Below are 22,133 nucleotides of genomic sequence, written 5' to 3'. Positions count from 1 at the left end.
ATACACTGTGGAGGTCAATATATTTTGGCTCTCAAACTCTAACAGGGGATGCAGAATTCACATCAGCAAATAAATCATGTCTTACATTGCATGAGCGAAAAGCCAAAGCGAAAAGCGAACAAAACGGATTGCTAAATGTGATTTTTTTGGTACGCGCAGGTATAAACTTCCCTTTAAGACAAAAAAACCCACCCTACCTTAAATCACCGGAAGGAACCCTTTACTTTCTTAAAGTGTGTTTATATGTATGCTTCTGAGCAATAGGCCTTTATATTTAACAAAATTAAGTTAAACAATTAATGGCATAGCTGTTTTGGAATTCAAAGAGAAGCTAATGTATAAAGGAAATGGCTCAAGAAAATAAACTGGCATTGTTAGATTCCTGTACAATAGTAAGAAAATATTCATTGAGCTGGCTCGTTGGTCTAGGGGTATGATTCTCGCTTAGGGTGCGAGAGGTCCCGGGTTCAAATCCCGGACGAGCCCTTTCTTTTCGTCTTCTAAAAACTGCAGAATTATGTATTTTTCTACATATCTATTTTTCCAAGGTTTCACAAATGTTTTCACCATATTCAATGTATATTTATATTAAATTCTAGCATATAATTATAACATATTAAATGCTATAATTGTTTCACAACTTACTGTACGATGGCATTTTGTAGACATACTGCATAACCTTAAGGGGGATCGTGCAAAAAATACGGCCCACTTCCTCGTTCCTTTGCGCATGTTCTTTTCTTTACCGCAAAACAACTAATAATTCATGGTATCACTACTACTGGAGGGAGTACAATCCGAATGAGAAAATAAAATGAATGCAATTGTTCTGCGTGATTTTTAACGCAAACAACTCCCAAAACAAAAGGCGGATTCAGCTGCCTTTAAATTATGCGCACCGCCAAATGATTTAGTATCTCTTTCTCCTTGCATTTCATGGTTCCCGTCCGGATCCCAGGTAATGTTCAAAGGAAACAATCGCAACATTAACCGGGATTTTGCTGCTTCTTTCAGCTATTGGCTACCATGTTAATCTTCGGGGGGGGGGCTGTTTTTTTTCTTGGTACCGCCTCTGTCACCTTGTCTTCGCTCTCTTCTCCCCTCTCCCGGCCATCAAGCGTCTCTGTCCTCAACTAACCCCTTCGAAGGGTGTGATGAAACAGCTCTAAAAATAATGAAGCGTGAAACTCGCCCAAAATAGGAGCAGATAAGTCTAATCCACTCCCATCGCGGGCTCGTCCGGGATTTGAACCCGGGACCTCTCGCACCCGAAGCGAGAATCATACCCCTAGACCAACGAGCCGCTCTCAGCGCAATTTTCCTCAGCCTACTTCTTCACTTTTATCCCGCCCCTATTATACTACGCAACCACTTAATTTGTATGACTCCACGAAGACATGCACACCCCCACAGGCACCCCCGCCATTTTCAAGAATGGTTCAGTCCATCGTGTTGTCCATACCATTCCTCGCCTGGACAAATCCTCTGACCTCCGACTGTCTCATCAGGACGGGAGATGGTGGGGGGAAATCCGGGGTATTTACCATAGCTACACTAAACCGGGGAAGGGAATAGACGGTTGGAAAAACTTCCCTATTTCCTAACTAATCCTCGCTGAGGACCTGAAAGCGCGATATACCGGGATTTCAAAAAGAATCCGTTGAATTCTATTACCGGGGCTGAGAACCCAGCAGGGCTATTCCGCGGAATGGTTTCCTGCACCCGTTCCTACCGTGAAGGCACTACCGCTGCTTTGAACATGATTCTTCCGCAGTTGAAGTCTTAGAAATACCCAACAATTTACCCTTTCTTCGCTGAACGGAAGAACCTGGAAAAAGTCCCGGATCGTGGAACTTTGTGGTAAATAAGGTTGCGAACTGCCACTCGCCCCCTGTAGCGCCTTGTGCCTTTAACTGCTACATGATAGGCAGAGGCTTCTAGTCAGAACTTTTTGTAACAAGAAGAATCTGTTGTGCCAATTCCTCGCTTGTTAAACAGTTTTTGAAGGCATAAGAGCACTATTTTTTTTTAAAGGTGGCAAATACGACATATGAGGAGTTTGGGTTCAAATTAAACATCCTATGCGATAAGCACATGAAATGAACCCCAAGTTCAATGCAGTTTCTTCTATGGAGTATGTTTTTGTAGTTGCTTTTTTATAATTGTGCAAATCTTTTGAGTACATAAAATTAGATGGTTGATTCATTTTAAAGCACATCCTCATCTACTTTGAGCCTGAGGGCACCTTGGAAATTTTGAGAGGGGGTGAAAGAAATGTATTTCTTTCCCATTCTTTAATTCCAGAATAGGTTTGTCTTGGCTCTGAAGTGTGTCTACTCATTTAAGGGTGTGAGGGTTCTCGAGATCCACAAAACATACTTGAAGAATAGATGTTAGAGAAAGATACCTGTGGCAAATCCCCGCTGCCTTTGTGGCAATCGCAGTTGGTAGAAATGATGAGGCTGAAGACATCATACTTCCCTAGTAAGTTCCAGGCACCATACAAACAGCAATAAGCCATTTTAAAAATGTTATTAAAAACAAGACAAAATGAACAATAACAACACCTAATATTAAGGGCAAAAATACTACACAAAAATCCCATTTTATTGCCTAGCAAGTACCCCATTAAAGAAAATGCTGAATAGCCTTTTTGAAGGCTTTTTCAGAGGCAGTTTCAGAGAGTAGTTGTCACAACTGAAAAAGGCTTGTAAATGGGCTGTAGTGGTTTGTGGAAGTCTAAAGTCCAGTTGCTTAGGACAAGAAGTGCCTTTACAGGTGAGGCAAAATGGCATAAGCATTTCAAAATAAGCTAAAATTTGAAACGTTTAATTTATAGCTGCCTTTAGTCTGTCCAAACAGAAGATGGCTACCCCAAGATGGCAGGCAGGTTTTTTCACCTGAGAGTCCCGGATAAGTCATATCTATCTTGTAAAGATTCCCATGCTTGTTTACCTCCTAACAATATGAATGGCTTAATAATTCTGACAAGACTACAGCAAAAAAACAAACATAAATAACAGCATTATTGAGGCAGGCTATTGTATTCTGTGTTTCATTGAATGTCCCTAATAGCTGATCATATTGTATTTTTGCTGTGAATGTTCTAATTATTGAATATTGTTGCTATTGATTATATTGTATTTGCTTGTAGTATGTAATCTGCCTTGGATCTCAGTGAGAAAGGCAGACTATAAATAAACAACAATAACAACAATAAAAACAACAACAATAATAAAGACACAGCCAGAAGATTCTGCTGTAAAGAACATATATGGTACATAGGACCTTACCAGGAGAAGTGACCCTTCAGATATGGGGGCTCCGTGTCATGAAGGGCTTATAGGTAGGAATGAGTGCTTAAAATTGAATTCAGAAACATACAGATTAGTGGTACTCACTCCATAGCAAATAAAGAAACACATTTGAAATTACCATCAACCAACAGAGCACAGGTCCCAAGTGGGCAAAGCCAGCAGGTACCCAATGTGTGTTTAGAAAGTGGGTTGAGCTGAGTGGGCTTCTGATGTTTATGGTATAATGCTGACTGTTGCTTTATGTAAAGAACTTTATTTGTGCAAGTAGCAGAGTGATACTTTGAAAACACAGTGAGACTTTTTTCTGTCTAAACACATCAGGCCAGCATGGCTAAAATGCTTAATACACCTAACTGGATCTTCAACTGAAGTAATCAAATGTTTCCAATTTGAATATATTTTTATAATTCAGATGAAAGTCGATAATAACATTACATTTTAGTAATTTTTCAAAAATCATTAATGTTCCTATAAAAATCTGGTCAGAATCTCTCTCTTACTGAACATATCACATGTGCCATAGCTCTCACTAGCCCTTCAGCACCAACTGTTGTTGTTATAAGAAATCATGCAGGCTGAAAATGTCTGGGCTCATGAGAGAAGGGCTCATCTAAAGTGGAGAAGCCAGGAGAAGCATGTTTCCTTTTCTTTTTTCATAAGTGTGTTAGATGCCAACAAAATGAAGACAAATACAGCCAGATGAGGGGTTTTTAGTTAACTCAACATGTATACTTATTTTTTGCACACGTAAGAAATAGTTTTAAACAAGATACTAATTTTCAAAGGCATCCTGTTAGAGCTTCTTTGTCAAATGCTGAAGAGCTACTATCAGGCTTATGCATAACCGCACTCCCTGACATTTGGGGGTTGGCTGTGTCTCTTGTGGCAGCCATTTTGTGGTTGCACCCATCACCCTCTGACAGAACTCCAAATGTGCTCACAGGCTGAAAAAGGTTGGGTGCCCTGCAATAAAGCCCCATTTACTTTCATCCCTGGCATGAGAGTGGCAGAGGAATCCCATTACCTTGGTGGGGGCAGGGGATCCCCCACTCCCACCTTTTGCCCCCTGCCACTGCTTACCTGGCCAGCGGGGGAGGGGGAGGCAAGGAATGGACCTCCTGGGTGGACCCCAAAAGTACTCCCATCCTTTGCAGCAGGCCAATTTGGGGCCCAAATCAGCCCTCTGCGAAGCATGCACGGTCCCCTGCCTTGCAGAATGATGTCACTTCCTAGAAGTGATGTCATTGTGCTGGTGGGGGACCGTGTGTGAGTGAGGAACATGCTACCACCACCACCACCACCACCAGGACATTAAGGGGACCTGGCAACCCTAGATTGGTGCCTCATGGAAACTCACAGCTTCCTGATCTTCTAGTAATGGCTGTTCCAAAATGGGATCCATTTCTTGATCAAGAAGGCCTTGCCCATTTTCCTGAAAAATGGGATACCATACTGAGGAACAGTGCTCAGAAGAGCCACAGGTGGCAAGTCAAAGAATCACATGTGACTCCTGAGCCACTGAATGACCGTCACTGATGCAGCTCATTAGTGTAGTGGCTTTAAAATCAAAGTAATACAATCATATTGGCATTTTCTGCTTGAAAGGCAAGCAGCTACATTGGCAATATCTGTAATTTTTGAGTTGCTTTCATGAGCATGTAGTACATGTTTCAGTAATCCAATCCACAGTTAACAGTTACTGCACATCATCTGCAGATGCAATAAACATGTCTTTTTACTCACAGGTGAAATGCATGCACCTTTTGGTTCTCCATGCAAACTCCCTGCTTATACCTTCTTTGGGGCCTTCCTTTAATAGATCTGTGAACATGACCATGTAGAAACTCTTTAATAGTACTCCCTCATATGGAGGTTCCATGTGGTCAGTGTAACTTTTGATGGCTATTTGGCATCTACACTAGCTTTTTGTAGGTTGTGGGTAGATACTGCAGATGGGGTTAAGAGCCCTTTAAATGCAACACCAGCTGCCTAAAATCCTAACTCATCCACGTGGGAGAGGCTTCCAATTTAAAAACCCATCAAATTCAAACTCTTTGGCCACAATGTACATTGTTTACTCAACCCTTAATTCAGCTGTTTATCCACCCTGCTGCGCCTCACTGGACATTTCTTCTTCACTTGTGTCATTTTGCAGGTGAAATCCTGACGTTGGAAAAAGCATAACTGCAGTACATGTTGGAAATTCATAAAATGTCACATCTCTCCTGAAGGCTAGACTCTGTGTACTGGCAAGTGTTTATCCATCTCCATTTTCTTTAAGCTGACTAACTTTATTTTAAACAGAGCTCATTAAAGCTAACGGGAATTGTGCCAACACAATGCGATCATGTAAGATTTTGATTCTGGCTCATTTCTTTTTTTCTCCAAAGCTTTTTTATAGGCTGTGTATTTCATTAACCAAAACTTTACATGTTTAAATTTGGTTCACTGGAAATGCACGTACTGTATCTGTCTGGGTCCTTCACAAATCATAGCAGAACATTGTCAGTTAATGTATGTCTTGATGGCATATCTCCATCTGACTTCTGAGGTACTAAGGCTACATCTTCAAAATGAAATAAACAGCAATGGGTATTTCTGTAGGCTTATTCAGGAGTCGTTTACTTCTATATCATTCACACACTTTTTATCGGAAATGCCTTCCTCACTGTTTCCCTCTACGGAAGACCCTGTCTGTTAAAATAATGTGAGAACATGACAGATTTCTCTGTTCTGCTTACGAGAGTGGGAATGGTCCTTCTTGAAATGAGTGTTTCACCAAGTGCTGTTATAGCAGAATAAGAAAGCTTGTGTATTAGCCTTAGAGAATGCTAGATAATAGGGTCTGCACCTTTAAAGGATGGATGCGCTTCCTCCAGGGATGCACTGGAACTGTGAATCTTACTGCCTTTTCCTGCCTTTGTGCTCTGCAACTACTCATCACTAACGAGAGATGGGGGCACTCATCTGCAACCTTTTTACCAGAAATAAAGATGCATTCTGAGCATTGGCTCACTGTGAGTTGTCTCTGCGTCCGTGAGAATTGGGTTCCTTGCCCCTGGTTGAGAGCTGTGAAGCTGTGTGTTAAATGCTTACCTGGGAACAGGAGTGAACTAACTTTCAGCCTGGAACAGGAAAACATCACTTGAGCTTTTAAAGTTAATATTAGATAGCTTTCTAATTGGTGAGTTCCTGGGATTTGCATTATAAATACTATTAATGTTGAGTTCTGGCAACTTTATCTTTGAACACCGGCAACCTCTCTGTTCCATCCTTTTGAAATTCCCCTGAGTTTTAAAGATGATTTGCCATGAGAAACAGAAGGTATAAAAATAGGCCCAAAAAAATCAGCGGGGTGGATGGAATGTGTTATGATTTGTTCTGGCTTATAGCTAATGTATTATCTTTGTGTGTATTGTGCTTTTTCAGGAAAACAAATGTAATTAAATCAGTATTTTCATACTGAATCTGTATGATTCTTCCAGTAGTATTTTTCTGTTGTTTTTGGCTGGAGTTGTAAAGCAGCTATAGAAGACAGCAACACATTTAACAGAAGTATCCAGAGTTACAAATTATAACTTTTAAAATGCAAGAATCAATAGAGTTGGAGCACATTCGTGAATCAAGGGCATTGAAGCACCACACTTCTGTTGTTGCAACCTGACAGGCTACTATTTTGCTCATTTTCAATGTACTCAGGCCAACAAAATAATAAAATGAAATCTTTGCTTGCTAGTTGCTTTAAACATTAGTTAGCAACATCTGAAACTTTTGGAAGATTTTGTGCTAATTTTCACATGAGATACATGTCCATGTGGAGAAATCCACAATTATTTTTTTACATTGGATTAGAAAAACTAAGCACTCACCTGCATTGAAAGCAAAATATATTTAGCAGAATGATTTTGCCATTGTGGTGTATGCTTTGATAACATCTAGATTAAATTTGCTCACTGCATTTTAGGTGCTGCTGTCCTTGAAGACTGTCTGAAAGCTACAATTGGTACAGCATACTGCAGCGAGAATGTCTGAAGTGGGTTATAAGGACATATCACTCAAGTCTTGTTGCATCTACATTGGCTCCCAATTTGCTTCTGGGCCCAATTAAAGATGTTGGTATTGATCTTTAAAGCCCTATACAGCTTGGGGCCAGAATACTTTAAGGACCATCTTTTCCCATATGAACCTACCTGTCCATTCCAGTCTTCATCATAGGTCCTGATTCAGGTCCCCCCTGATTGGACGCTAGATGGGTGACAACCCAAGAAAGGACCTTCTTAGTTGCGGTGCCAAAGTTTGGAACTCCCTTCCCAAGGAACTCCCTCTGTTATCATCTTCTGCCACCAAGTAAATACATTTTTGTTTAGCATTCCCCCGCTAACTGTTACTGGACTTCCTCCTTGATGGTTGTGTGGGTTGTACGTTTTATATTGAAAGGTTTTAATGTTTGCCACCTTGGGGACATAGCAAGAAGGTATGTTTTAAAAGGAAGTTTTTACAAACACATTTTCTCTACAACAGAGATTAAACTAAACTGTATGAATCCTGGAAATTGTGCTATTTAATAGGCTTAAACTTCATATCTTGGAGCAAAATTGTACAGTATTGCTCCTGAAAGCCCAGGGAGCAGAAGACTGAACATTCTGAAGTCTAACTGAGAAATAAGCAGGAAACCTGGCAAATAATGAATGGTGAGACATGATGGTGTGGCATCACCAGAATAACATATTTATTCATGAAATGTCTACACAACCTCTTGGCATTGGTGGGACATGATAAATGCTATCTGCCATGAACAAACCAATTGTCAGCCACATCTTGGGGATAAACTTAGCCATGATTAAAATTCGCCATGATTTTTAAAAAAAACTCTGAAATGGGGCTCATTACACAGTAAATAGGCCTCTCCCCCAATGCACTTCTCAGCCAAACTAGTTCCAAAATTTGTGGCAGCTCTCTTTACTTTTAACTCATGATCAAGATCAAGAGTGGGACTGAGATCCTTAGCAAGCCTGAACCTTCATATCACTTCTCTGGCTCGTGCCGCAGAGAGGAGAAACTATCCTTACTTTTAACTAGTGAAACATGGTAAACTCAATGTCTTCTTATAGCATATGGTTGCCACAGAATTTCTGTCTGTGTGAGGTCTCTGATTTTGCCAGGAGCACAGTTGGCAGTGTATCTATTTTGAGTACTGCAACTATTTTCAGTTCAACAGGCTTAGTTATTGCTGAAGTATAAGAGCAAATTATGGGCCACCCACATGAACTGAATCTTTGATTTTTATAAATGATGTCCAGTGAACAAATACAGAAAAGTTATTCTGCATCTAAAAACAGTCTGGGCCATATAATTCAAATCTTTTAGGACAAACAAAAGAAATAATTTTTTTCACACAATTCATCTTAATGCATGAAATTCATTACTGCAGAATGTTGTGATAGTCATTAGAATAGATGGTTTTAAAAGGGAGGGGGTAGATACATTTATAGAAAATAAGTACATAATGACTATTATCCAACAGCTAGAAGTACAACTTCCATGTTCAGAAGCAGTATATATCTGAATGACAGGTCCTTACCACTTTCGCATTTATGAGAATGTTTCAGGATATCTAACTGATGCTGCTGAAAACCGTCTAGACTGGCCATTGACTTGATCATCAAAAAAAAATTTACACTGATATGTAATGTGAAAAATCTAATGTAATATGGTCCCTCTTTCCCTGCACTTCCAGTTTTAGTCCTAACATACCAAACCAGCAATGTGTGAAGTTTCTGTCAGGAATAGCGTTACCAACTGTTCTAGAGAAAACTGTTCTGTACTTTTAATAGAGGCAGATGAAGTTTTTCATGGCTTGGAGGTAAATGACACCCACTCCATAAATGGTATCCCATTAAACCTATTAAAGAGACATAACATTGATTTTCTCCAGCACATTGATGACTCTAGAGGACAGTCAATAACAGTCTGAATCTTTTTACATTGTTTCTCTACTGATGATACTTTTCCCATGCTGCCATCTGACATGGCAGCCATTACTTCCTACTACTATTAGCAGCTGACATACTGGTTGCCATCTGTTTCTGACTATATAATAATATATTAGATTTTCTATTCAGGCAGTTCCCAGCATTGGCTTCCTGACTGGAAGGACTGAACTTTGCAAGGTACGGTTTCTTCTACACATACGGTTTAAAATGGATGTTGCTTCAGTCGAGTTCTTAAATAAATGTAAACCCTGTACTGGTCATAAAAATAATTCTCTCTCAAATGACTCTCCTAGGCTTTCAGTCTACATAAATAACAGACAGTCAGATGAACAGTGCCCATAGAGACCCAGAGTTAATTTAAGCTTCATGTACAAAACCACCCACAGTCCACTCTGCCCCCAGCACAGTCAGAAGAACTGAAGGATAAGTCTCTCATTCTTATCCTAGCAAATGGAACGTTTCCTTTACCACACATGTACATTATTCCAGTGTTCCTAACTAAGCCAAAAAGGATGGTTCTGTGGGCAACCATGTAACTGATATGCATGCAGTAGAGTTACAGCAGACAGCCCACGAGAGGTTTGAAAATGTCCACTTTAATCAGAAAATGTAACTAATATGCATTAGAGTTCTTTCAATTTGACAAATGCTGTTACTATTAGAGCTAGACTGTAGAATAAAATGTGACGATTCGGCAACTGTTGCTTTCTGTAACTGAACATATTTTTCTTGGAGAATCACCAGCTTGAGAAACCTAACAGTGTCTATATCAGGCTGTCTTCCATCCAAGTTGACCATATTTGCCACGGTAAAGAACCTAAGAACTGCCAAAAGGAAATGAGTAATACTGGCATCCCTGGGGTTTTCATATTAAGATGAGCTTTAGGTCCTTCAGAAGCAAGTGCTGTGCTGGAAATCCTACCCTTATCTCAGTGTCTCCATTCAGTGTATAACCAGTTTTATTATCACATTGTGGTGTCTCCTGCAGGCTGTGGAGTCCCTGTGTCTTGTGAGTCTGATCTCTGCTTTATGTTTTCACTCTCACAGAATTTATCCCCCCTCTCTCCTTTATCTTCATTCCTCTGTTCAGAACCATTATCAACCTCCTTATCCAACAAACTGGTCTTGCATGACTCTCCTTCCATATTGTCTGCAGTGCTGCAACCTGGATTTGTCTCCTTGTTTTTCTTGATACTCTCATATGGGTTTTCCTCTGCAGCGTTCTGGTGTGACTTCTCTTCTGTGCAGTCCTTATCTAATGTCTCTTTTTCTGTTCCCAATTCTTCCTCCTTGTTTGCTGTTCTTCCAGATTTCTGATCCAATAAGGTTTTTTCATCAGATGTGCTCCTGTTTTGTTTCACATTGTGGTCTACACCATCTACAGTGGGAGAGAGTGATTTCACAGTCTTGCTCTTGTCCACGAATACACCATCCTCACTCTCCTCTTCCCTGGCACCATTCTCCTGAGGTAAAAGAGTCACCCCTAAATCTTGGTCATCACTCTCTGATTGTGACTTTCGAAATCTTCTAGAGGGAGGCCTGCGTTTAATTGATCCCCGGGTTCGTACCTGGAATTGATAATAAAACTAAAATTGAAAACCAGACACTAGATCAATGTTGCAATATCAGCACAGACAGGTAACATGGCCATTTCTATGCCCATATGTTCTCTTCTATATTACATTCTCTTTCACAAAACAGATTATTGTTTATTATAATCAGCCTTTCTCACTGAGATCCAAGATGGATTACATACTGCAAGTGAATACAATATAAGCTAGGACATTCACGGAGCAAAAATATAGTAAGATCAGCAGTTGGGACATTCAGTGAAAACAGATACAATAGGGCAGGGGTGCCCAAACTGCGGCTCGGGAGCCATGTGTGGCTCTTCTAGACATATTGTGCAGCTTCTGGAGGTCTCTGAGTATCGCCGTGGCCATACAATTTATTTTAGTCTAGTTTATTTCTCTCTCTTTCCTCCTTTCTTTCCATGTCTTTCCCTCCCTTTCCCCTTTTTCCTTCCTTCTTTGCATGTCTTTCATATTTTCAGTAAAAATGTAGAGGTTGCCAGGTCTGACTCAGAAAATATCTAGGGACTTTGGAGGTGAAGCCTAGCAAGGATGTGACATCACTTTTGTGATGTCACCTCCAAGTCAAAGGTCAGGTGATGGCTCTTCCCAAGCTCCACCCCTTCTGATAATGTCACTTCCAGCATACTGCACCCAAACCCCACCCCTTCCTGTGATGTCACTTTCAGAACACTCCCCCAAACCCACCTCCTCATCTGAAGTCACTCAATGTATCATGTCTTGTGGCTCTCAAACATTTGACTTTTATTCTATGTGGCTCTTACATTAAGCAAGTTTGGCCACCCCTGCAATAGGGAATGGTAGTCGTAAATTTGAAAACTAGCATAAAGCCAAACACATATATGAAACTTCTGAATTAAACTGCAAGTAATTAACATCTTTAGCAATGTCAAACTACCCAGCAGGAGCTTATCTACATCAGCAAACAGTATTTATTTATTATTTAACTAGCTGGATACCCATGCTTCACTACAGTATTTAACTACTTTAATCCAGTTATAATACTTATGAGTATGTAACATTTCTGGTTTGTGGGGTTTTTTTACTGTCTTTTTTCAACTGTCTGCAGTTTCCTTTACCTGATTTTTACCTCAGAACACAGAGTTCCACAGCTGACCAATCAGAGAGAGGGGAGTACAAGCAGGCAGGAGCCTGCCAGCCACACAGGAAAGCCAGGCCCCACAGGGAGATTAACCAAATAGAGAGAACGCGGTACTATAGACAAGCAAAACCAAAAGGAAGAGACATCAAGTGTAACCATTGACGCTCCCGGTGGCAATTTGAAACCTTCAAACCTCTTTATGAAATCCCTAGTATCCAATAGAAAAGTTGCCAATTTTCTAACAAATCCTTGTAAAAAGTAATCTATATATGAGGCTTTAGCCTTAGGTTACATCACGGAAAACACCCACAAGGGGTTGATTAATATATCCCCCAGGACTCCTGTTATGTACCTCTTGCCTAAAATACACAAGGAGGGTTCCCCCCCCCCCCCCGGGACGTCCCATAGTGTCCGGAAGTAATTCCATATTGGAACCTTTATCTAGATATATAGATTACTTTTTACAAGGATTTGTTAGAAAATTGCTTAGTGATTTTCCAGGATGTCAGATTCCTCCACTGACAGCGTTTAGAAGAATGCGGAATATCAAAGATACTATTATTCATTCAGTTATTCAAAGAAAGTGGGATCAGGATAAACGCTTCCCAGAAGGGTTATACAAATGTGGTAAATGTATACAGTGCCCATTAATAATGAAAAAAGACGAAGTAAAGCAGTTAGGCATTTGTACTCCACGTGTATTTATGAATTGCAACACTAAGGGTGTAGTGTATCTTTTGCACTGTCCTTGCAACTCCTTGTAAGTGGGCAGTACAACATGCCCCATTAGGGTCCGTTTGAGTGAGCATCAATCCCGTATAAGAAATCAGATATTGGAGGCTCCGTTGGTCAAACACTATATAGAAAAATCACATAGTGAAACTGACATGCGGTATACAATACTATATAAGACACAACATAAATATCCTGACATTGCTATGAGAGAACTTCGAAGGAAAGAGACTTACTGGATTTTTAAGCTGAGGAGTCTGATGCCAGCAGGTTTTAATATTGCTAATGACTACTCATGCTTTTTGGGCTGAATGTGGCAGAATAATAGTGTAGCATGTGTTTCTCCTTTAAGACTGTATCCCTACATATGAAGGTGTGTCTATCAATGGTATAAAAACATTTGTTAGGATGGTACCGCACATAAGGAATGGATGTATTATTGGATACCCGTGAGGGACAATGTTGAGAAAATAAACTTTAAAGGAATATTGTAAGTATATTGCATATGGGAACTTGTGAGCAGAATGATGGCTTTTGTTATACTGATTGTTATATTGTTGTATTGATTATTCTAGTGATTGTTCTCTAGTGATTGTTCTCTTTGAAAAAGATGTTTTGAAACGGGCAATATTGGAATCTAGACAACCCGTTGAGGACTTATTACTCAAGAGGAATATTATTCATCATATTGACCTCACAGGACTTTTGTGCCTTGACAGAACTATAATCTTCTGGAGAGAAGTATCATTGATTAAATTCTTTCTCCCTGCAAGTTGGATACACAGTGCTTTGGAACTGGCAATTATTGAAAGGACTGGTGTACATGGTGCTCCCTTTGCATTTGCACTTTAATTTTTATGTGCAATATATGAATAGCACTTTGGGCACCTTGCATTTTATCTATTGGTACAGTATCCTGATGTTAGCACTGGTATGAATATTATTCCGACTGTTGGGGATGATTGTTATTAAAATTGTATAGTTTGCACAGTGATCTCCAATACTGTGTGGTTCTACATATTGGTTGTGGTATATGTTACTTTACTGAGGTAGTAAGTTGACGCAGGTATTTTTGGTTTTGCTTGCCCACAGGGAGATTGGCAACCCTAGTGAACTTTCAGAGGAAGATTGGGAGGTGCATTTTACCTCAGGACACATTGAATTACTCCCAATAGCAAATGCATACCGTTTAGAATGTGGGGGGGCGGGCGGGTTGAGGACCAATCAGGCTGCATACGCAAATGACCTCTGTGTTCCAACTGTCTCTGGGGGGATGAGGTGTGGAATGTTGTGAGCCCCAATCAGCCCACATATGCAAATAACCTTTAAAGGCTGGCACAATCAGGGAAGATTGGCTGAGCTGGCAGTGGGCGGGAACGCAAGCAGGCAGCAGCCTGCCAGCCACAAAGAGAAGCTGTATTCCTTTGGGAAAACACGTTACCCCTTTTTACCCCCTTAGGGGGCAAATTTCTTAAAATCCCTTCTTAGTGTTGTTTATATCATGAAAGGAATGTACTCCCCAAATTTCATGTCCAGGGGTTTGGGCTGGGCGTTGATGAGTCAGTCAGGAGTTAGAACACGTGTCTTTATATAGAGAGATTTATTATTTATGTTATTTATAGACCTCCTTTCCCACTGAAACTTAAGGCTGATTACACAGTCAGTACAGTCAATTCCCAAGACATTTCAATAAGCATGTAATATACATGCAAGTTTACAAAGTTTTAAAACCAGCAGCAATCCGATACAGCATTGAAGAAATGTTGAAACAGAGCATAAACAATTCTAAGACTTACATATTAAACAACATAGGAAGTACCCAGTAGAGTCAACTGAAGTACAGTCTATGGTCTATCATACTTACAGCAATAGTAAAGTCTATAGCTCTCCTTATCCTTTTAATGATAGATCTCTTTGAGACTACTTCCTTACAGTACAGCCCTACTATTTGAGTAAAAAGCCCTCTGTGAAGGGATTCTCACCAGTGTCCCAATAGTAGGAGACCCCAACCAGGACCTCAATCAAACCAAGGCAGTAATATTGGCAAGTTAGAAAAATGTTTATTGGAGAAAGACTCAAATAAACTGATGCACTTCAAACAACTCAGGCAAAGTGGATACCTCGCAAGGTAGGCACCCACTTTTATATCTTCTGACAAACATTAATTCAAAACAATGTTTACAATAGCAAGATAGTTTACAAAAGACAGACAAGCTTAAGTCAGTAAAATCCTAAAACGTTGGCAGTAATTTCTAATAGGCCGGCAGGTCTTATAAACTATAAGGGGTGACATTTAACATTTCTTTGGCAACCCTCATTATCTCTTGGAAAACTAGAAGGGTACAATTGTGAGATGATGAAAGGATTGCTAGAAAAACAAAGTCAAAACATCCAAGGTTTTCAAAACTATGTCCGGTTGTAAATTCAAAACATTCTTTTGTCTCACTATCTTTATCTACATTGCAATTTCTAGAGAGGAACAGTGCAATGACAGTGAATGAAAGGGTAAATGGGATGAGACTCACTCCCATAGTATTCTTTTAAAGAACCAAACTTACAAGAAACTAATAACTAAAATTATATGCCTATAAAAATCCTGTAGCATCCTCTAGAATAATTCAGTTTTGCATCATTTGAGGAAAGCCAGGAGAGTGGGAGCTTCCCTAACTTCTTCAGGTAGACCATTCCATAAAGTGGGGGGCACCACAGAGAATGAACATGTACGGGCAGCTGTTGATTTTGTCTATGTGCAGAGTAGCACCTGCAGAATACCCAATAGCTTAGTCCACAGTCCCTGTCCCTTACCAAGGTAGCTCTCTGAGCTATTTCTTATAACACAGCCCTATAATCTGAGTAGAAAGCAAGGTTGCCCTTTCTCAGAAAAAAGAACAATGAACAAATTGTTTTATGTGACCAACTGCATACATGAATTCTGACAAGTGAAACAATCTTGCTTAGGTAGACAACTAAATGACCCTTGAAAACAGAAGTTGGACTGTGAAGAATCCTTGAGGATAAACAATCAATTAAAGGAATCTGCATAAATACAACTGCATTTAAAATAAGTATGTTTGCAGATGATATGTTGCTTTACTTAACAGATCCTTTGGCGTCACTTCAACATCTACAACTAATTCTAATAGATTTTGGATTGATTTCAGGTCTACAAGTTAATCTAAACCATATGTCCTACCAATCAATCTTAATGAAAAGATAAGCAAACTAATCACAGCAATATTCAAATCTGAACAGACATCCCAAATATGATATTTAGGTGTTAATATCCCAACTAATATTAACAATATCCTGCAAGCTAACCATAACACAATTATAACCCAAATTAAAACCAACATAAATAATTGGAACAGGGAAAATCTTTCTTGGCTGAACAGATTTCACCTCATTAAATCATTAATCCTTCCTAAATTGATCTATATATTTAGAGCGATACTTATAAATATCTCACACACATATCTAATTCAATGGCAAAATATATTAAATAAATTTTTATGGCAAGACAAAAAACCTAGAGTTGCTTTTGAAACCATCAGACGTAAATCTTCGAATGGGGGGGTTCAACTACCCTCATTTATCCATATATCAAACTGCTATAAGATTAACAAATATTATCCAATTGCTGTCATGCAAAGATTTACCATCTTGGGCACCAATATTCCAATCTCTGTTAAATCAAAGATCTTTACTTGAATTAATTTGGGGAAAATCTACTAATCGTCTACCCAAAATTAAAAAATATATATTCTTAAATGCAATACTAAAGGTATGGGATCAAATTAGACAGAAAATTCTCCCAAAGATGTCCAGATTTTCCCCATTTATGTTGAAATCTTGGTTTCCATCAGGACTAAATAACTCATTTTGTTAATTTTGGTGGCAAAGACATTATATCAGATTAGTAGATATCGCAACACAAAGTGGCCTCATAAGCAAACTTGATTTAGAACAAAAGATTCATCAAAAATTCAATGGTTTCTTTATTTACAACTCCAAACCTTAACTGAACAAATCAATATTAAACAAATAATGAGCACCCCTAAAACTGAATTTAAACAAATCATGGACTCACAACTAAACTCACGTAAGGGCCTCATATCTAAAATTTACAATATAGTATTAAATACATTTAAACACAAGACCCTAAATTATCAAATTAAATGGTCACAAGATTGCAAAACTGACCTAACAACTGAACATTGGCATAAGATCTGGTCATCAGATATCTACAATTTCCCTGTAGCTGTCATCAAATTACAAACCTTTTAAGATTATAAACAGATGGTATTTGACTCCTAAAAAACTCTCACAAATTCTTCATCAACTCCACACTGCTAGAAAGGTTGTGGTGAAGCAGGAACTTTCTCCCACTGCTAGTAGGAATGCCACCATGTCATTAAATTTTGGAAGAAAGTTATTAAATCAGTTAAAGATATTACTGGATATTCAATCCCCCTAAAACCAGAATTAATTTTCTTAGACCAGGGGAACGATCTTCACATTCCCAAAATAAGAAGAGACCTCATGGTAATTTTATTAATAGCTGCAAAAAGTGCTATTGCAACTCTATGGGAATCAAAAAATGTACCAACAATACTTGATTGGCATACAAAGGTTTGGGATCATTTTATTATGGAAAAACTGAATGACAAAATATACCAAGCCGAGCACTTCCCTAAATGTACTGACTTTCACAAAAAATGGTTTCTGTTCTTTGAATATCTGGAAAATAATATCTGGTCTAACTCAAAGATACATAAAACTATATTTGAATTGTTATAATGAGTATTTTACAGGTTAAGTAAGTTACCATCTTTGTTACATGTTGTTTATATTAGAACATAGAAATTGTTATCTGTTACTTGTTACTTGTTTCTTAATTCTTGTTATTCGTTACTTTTTATTTGTTACTTGTTACTTGTTACCAGTTCAATATCAATCAACAATAAAAAAAAAGAATCCTTGATGATTGAGTCAGAAATCACTGTGGAAACTCCCACAGTAGATTAATAGTGGTGGCCGAAAGTGCCACCAACTCATAGCTGACATGGCAAACCCTACTGGGGTCTTCAAGGCAAAAGACTAACAGAGGTGGTTTGCCATTGCTTGCCTCTGCATAGTGACCCTGGTCTTCCTTGGAGGTCTCCCATCCAATTACCAACCAAGGCAAACTGTGCTTAGCTTCTGACTTGCTTGGGCTATCCTGGTCAGGGCCTTTTATATTAACTGAAGGAGATAATATGAGTTCAGGGAGGTGATGATCTTGTGGCAAATTATGAATTCCAGATCTTCTCTCTCTCTCTGTAGCCCCTTCTGCACCAGGGACATAACTCCTGAAGTCATGCCAAAAGACATGGAATCGGCTTGTATGTGGCCATTTGAACCTCTCACGCTTGATCTGTGTTGCTTCTTTTTTTTAGTCCTCACCATGCCAAAGTGAGTTGGGTTCAGGAGTGCTTGTGTTGTCATCATGAATGTGTCACAGCACCACCCCTTTCTTCCTTTTTTTTTTTTTTTTGCATGCACTGAATCGATCCATCGCAGGAGCGCTGAAGTGCTGGAGCAATCTATTTCCTGGATTTCAGCCAAACCACCCTTCCAACCCTCCCTTTGTTGATTGTGACTGGCTGATTCCTCTGTGCTTTTTTCCCTTTTAACTCCACATGTAATCGGCTGTGAGAATTGTCTATTGGCCAGCCAAACAGTGGAAACAATAGAGAGGGGTGGGGCAATTCACACATGAGCTTGAATCACTCATGCAAACAAGGAAATGTTCTTTCTCAGAAACAAATAGAAATAATATGTTTAAAAATGAATTTTATTTTGATATTAAAGTCTTTATTTCTGATACCCAGATATTTAGCCCTTAAACAGTATTTCTATTAAATATTGGGCTTTTTGCCCATAGTGGATTGGCTGCAGTCAGCAAAAAAACAGCCAGTAGCAATGAGAGCTTTAGGAGCCTAGGCTCAGACTGAAGCTCTACACAATGCAAACACTCAATGAACCAACAGACATTAGGGGCCTTGCGAAGCCCAACTCAACCCAATACGTAACACCCCTCCCCGCTAAGCCTGGGGCACCCCGTGCCACACAAAGTCACCAAGATAGGCTGGGGGAACGGTGAACCTTCCGGAGCCTGCGTGGCGCTGTTGCGCCAGAGTGCTCTGAGGCAGACGGCCCAGTGTCCATTGCTGGCTCCACTTCAGAGGTAAAGGAGCCTCTTGCAGGAGCTTCCAAGCCGCTTGAGGCCACAAGTAGATCGCTGTTGTTTCCTGTTGGTGGGTCTCTGCAGCCCTTGGCTGCCTTGGCTGGTACAGTCTCTGAGACCACGGAGCAAGAGGAAAAGTCCCTTCCTGCCCCTGCTCCCATGGTGGCCAGTGCTATTGAAGCTGGTCCGTTTGAGTGCAGAGTGGACACAATGTGCCTTATGATGGATTACCTTCACTGCTGGATTGTGGTCAAAGGTGATGGGTGGCCCTTTGTAGCACCCTAACGAGCCATTGAACACAGCGAGGAATTCAGCGTGTACAGTTCTGATTTCGGATTGGTTGACTTGTTGGACTCAGATGATGTGGATGCCCAACGCCCCGAACCAATCAAGTCCCAGTAAACTAATGAGGCATCCCTTGAGTACAACCAGGTGGAGGGGGCCATGAACGTCCTTGTAGCTGACCATGACTTGGCCAATTCCTACCACTGGAACCTGACTCCCCTGGAAGTCCGTCAGGATCAGGTCACAAGGCTCGAGGTGACGGTTCTTTTGGCTGGCATACACACGGTTGAAGGTGTCCAAGGAGACAATCAAGAGCGTTGACCCAGAGTCAACCTCCATCTTGCATGGCGTTCCCTTGATGTACCATGACGTGGATCTTTCCTTTGGTGCCAGCATTGGTATTCATGACGATGGTTCTGCCAGAACACTCAGTCATGGTGTGGCATTCTTCAGCCCAAGAATGATCTTTTCCCACCGACCTTCGGTGGCGCGGAGCGAGGCGCAGAGACTGTGGTGGAGAGCCTCCCTTCCTGGTAGCCCTGCAGGCTCATGCAATGTGCCCCTTCTTTCCACACACCCAACATTCAGCATCGCGGAATCTGCAATATCTTCTTTCATGGGTTGCCCCACAGCTGGCACATGGGAGCCCGCTATATGGCTGCTCAGAACGCTTTGCCCTTGCTGCTTGGGTTTGATGAACCTCGTCCTCTTCTTCAAATTCGCTCTCGAGGCTCTCATGGTGGGCCTGTTCTGCCTTCACAGGAAGTGCTGGGCTCCGCGACTGCCGCACTTCCTTGGTGGACTGGTCTGCTGCTTCTGCTGCTATCGCCTCCTTGTACACTGCTTTAAAATCGAGGTTCTTCCTTGCAAAGAGCTGTCGCTGTAGCTTTTCGTCCCGTAGGCCGCATACGAGCTGGTCACAGAGGGCTTCTTCAAGATCAGCAAATTCACAGAGCCATGCTGCCTTCCTCAATGCTGTGACAAAAGCAGCGATGGACTCTTCTGGCGCCTGGTCATGCTTGTCGAAGGCGTGGCAGCATGCAATTTTTGAAGGCTGCGGCAAGAAGTGGTCTTTCAGCTTCGCTTTGATAGTTGCGAGTGGCACCCTTTCAAGCACTTCCGGTGCCACAAGAGTGCGGGCAATTTCAAACAACGAGTGACCACACACACTGAGGAAGACGGCCTTCACCCGCTCCTCACCGGTGATTTCATTTGCCATGAGGTAGAATTGGAGATGTGAGATGCAGGAGTCCCAGTCCTCAGCAGTGGCATCGAATGGCTCAAACTGGGCTTTGGCGGCCATGCTGTCAGTTGCTCTGAGTGAACGATGTACAGCAGAGGTGACAATTCCTTACCAGTAAGTGATTCAGCTGGGCGCCGCGGGGCTGCCTACCCACCGGGTGTGATTCAGCTCTCAGCTGTGGGGCTGCCTACCCACCTAGAGTGATTCAGCTCTTGGGCTGCAGGGCTGCCTACCCACCTTGTATCCCATCCTCGTCGCCAGTATTAAATATTGGGCTTTTTGCCCATAGTGGATTGGCTGCAGTCAGCAGAAAAACAGCCAATAGCAATGAGAGCTTTAGGAGCCTAGGCTCAGACTGAAGCTCTACACAGCACAGCACAGCACAGCAACCTTTATTGGCATAAATAATACAGACAAAACAGGAGAAATGTTGTGGAATAAATTCATAGGGCAGCACAATCGTGTCCCTAGCTCTACACAATGCAAACACTCAATGACCCAACAGACATTATGGGCCTTGCGAAGTCCAACTCAACCCAATACATAACAATTCCCACTGTGCCAAAGCAAAAAGAATAAAAAGGAAACTTCCTCCTGCATGCTTTCAAACCAGCAATTCATCGATCCTGTGCTTCACTTAAATTTTTAAAGAAAGAGGAAAGAGGGTAGGGGAAAGGGGATGGAAAGGAGGAGAGTGAGAGTGGCTGGATAGACGAGAGTAGCCAATCACAATGAAGTAGCCTGGCAGGGGGTGGGAGAGGGAGGAAGAGAGTGGAACACTCAAAGACAAAATGAAAAGTATGCACTGGGAAACAACAAACTGCAAAGCAGTTTTTTTTTAAGTCATGGTATAAGCTGTTGGAAATACAATGTTTTGTGTACAGAGAATACCTGCAGGGGGCAACAAATCTGACAGTTAAATAGGTAGCAAAATAAGATCCTTCTTTCTGCCTCTTTTCTGTCCTTCTTGCATGTCTCCAGATTGGTATTCTTAGGCTACTTCCTGTTTCTTCCCAGTTTACTGAGGTAGTTAGTATCCTGCTTCTCTGCTTTCTATCAAAGTTGTAATTCCTGAATAAACTCTCTTCATCCACTCCTTAATCAGACTCAAGATCATTCCTAAGATATACCATACCCTGCATAAGCGCTCCCAGGAAAGCCGCGGAAAAGCCGCATAGTGGCCAGAATGACTGCTCATGGTGTCAAATCTGGTGCAGATGGTCAGGAAAAAACCACTGCAGTATGGGAACTGAACCAGCAAAATAGACCCATGCATACTCGGCTTCTCTCTCTCTCTCTCTCTCTCTCTCTCTCTCTCTCTCTCTCTCTCTCTCTCTCTCTCTCTGCCATTATACCCTTACAGATTAGATCGTTTTTCCCCATATACTTTTGGTGCCAAGGGTCTTGGATATCAGCACCCTTGACAAGACTTGGACTTCACGGCTAGAGTGTGGCTTTAGCAAAAACAAAAGTAACTACACAAAAATAAGCATACAAGTTCATAATCCAAAGTCCAGGAGGGGTTCAAGTCCAAAAAGTCACTTTGAGAGTAGGGAGAAGAGACTAAGGAGATAGTGGATAAAAACACAAGGATGTTGGACATGATTGGAACACAGAAGAATGAGAAATACCCATATTATTCC

At 40.9% G+C, this 22,133-nt stretch overlaps 1 protein-coding gene and 2 non-coding genes across 3 annotated transcripts in view; 1 reads left to right on the top strand and 2 right to left on the bottom strand.

Annotated features, from left to right (window-relative positions):
* Nucleotides 1-414: 414 nt before the first annotated feature.
* On the top strand, nucleotides 415-486 carry TRNAP-AGG (transfer RNA proline (anticodon AGG)). Its single transcript has one exon. It is a non-coding gene; the product is annotated as a tRNA-Pro (tRNA).
* Nucleotides 487-1,231: 745 nt separating this feature from the next.
* TRNAP-CGG (transfer RNA proline (anticodon CGG)) lies at nucleotides 1,232-1,303 on the bottom strand. The gene has a single exon. It is a non-coding gene; the product is annotated as a tRNA-Pro (tRNA).
* An 8,587-nt stretch (nucleotides 1,304-9,890) lies between these two features.
* The window catches only part of RCSD1 (RCSD domain containing 1), a 59,056-nt gene continuing 46,813 nt past the window's right edge, over nucleotides 9,891-22,133 (bottom strand). Inside the window, exon 8 of the mRNA XM_054974425.1 lies at nucleotides 9,891-10,878. Within this exon, the coding sequence (XP_054830400.1) occupies nucleotides 10,276-10,878 (603 nt within the window). The 3' untranslated portion in view covers nucleotides 9,891-10,275. The remainder of the gene's footprint in view (nucleotides 10,879-22,133) is intronic.

The sequence above is a fragment of the Eublepharis macularius genome, chromosome 3 (genome assembly GCF_028583425.1).
Source record: "Eublepharis macularius isolate TG4126 chromosome 3, MPM_Emac_v1.0, whole genome shotgun sequence".
In the NCBI taxonomy this organism is placed as follows: Eukaryota; Metazoa; Chordata; class Lepidosauria; order Squamata; family Eublepharidae; genus Eublepharis; species Eublepharis macularius.
Note: the sequence above shows the minus strand (reverse complement) of the source record. Positions and strands in the feature narration are given on the sequence as shown.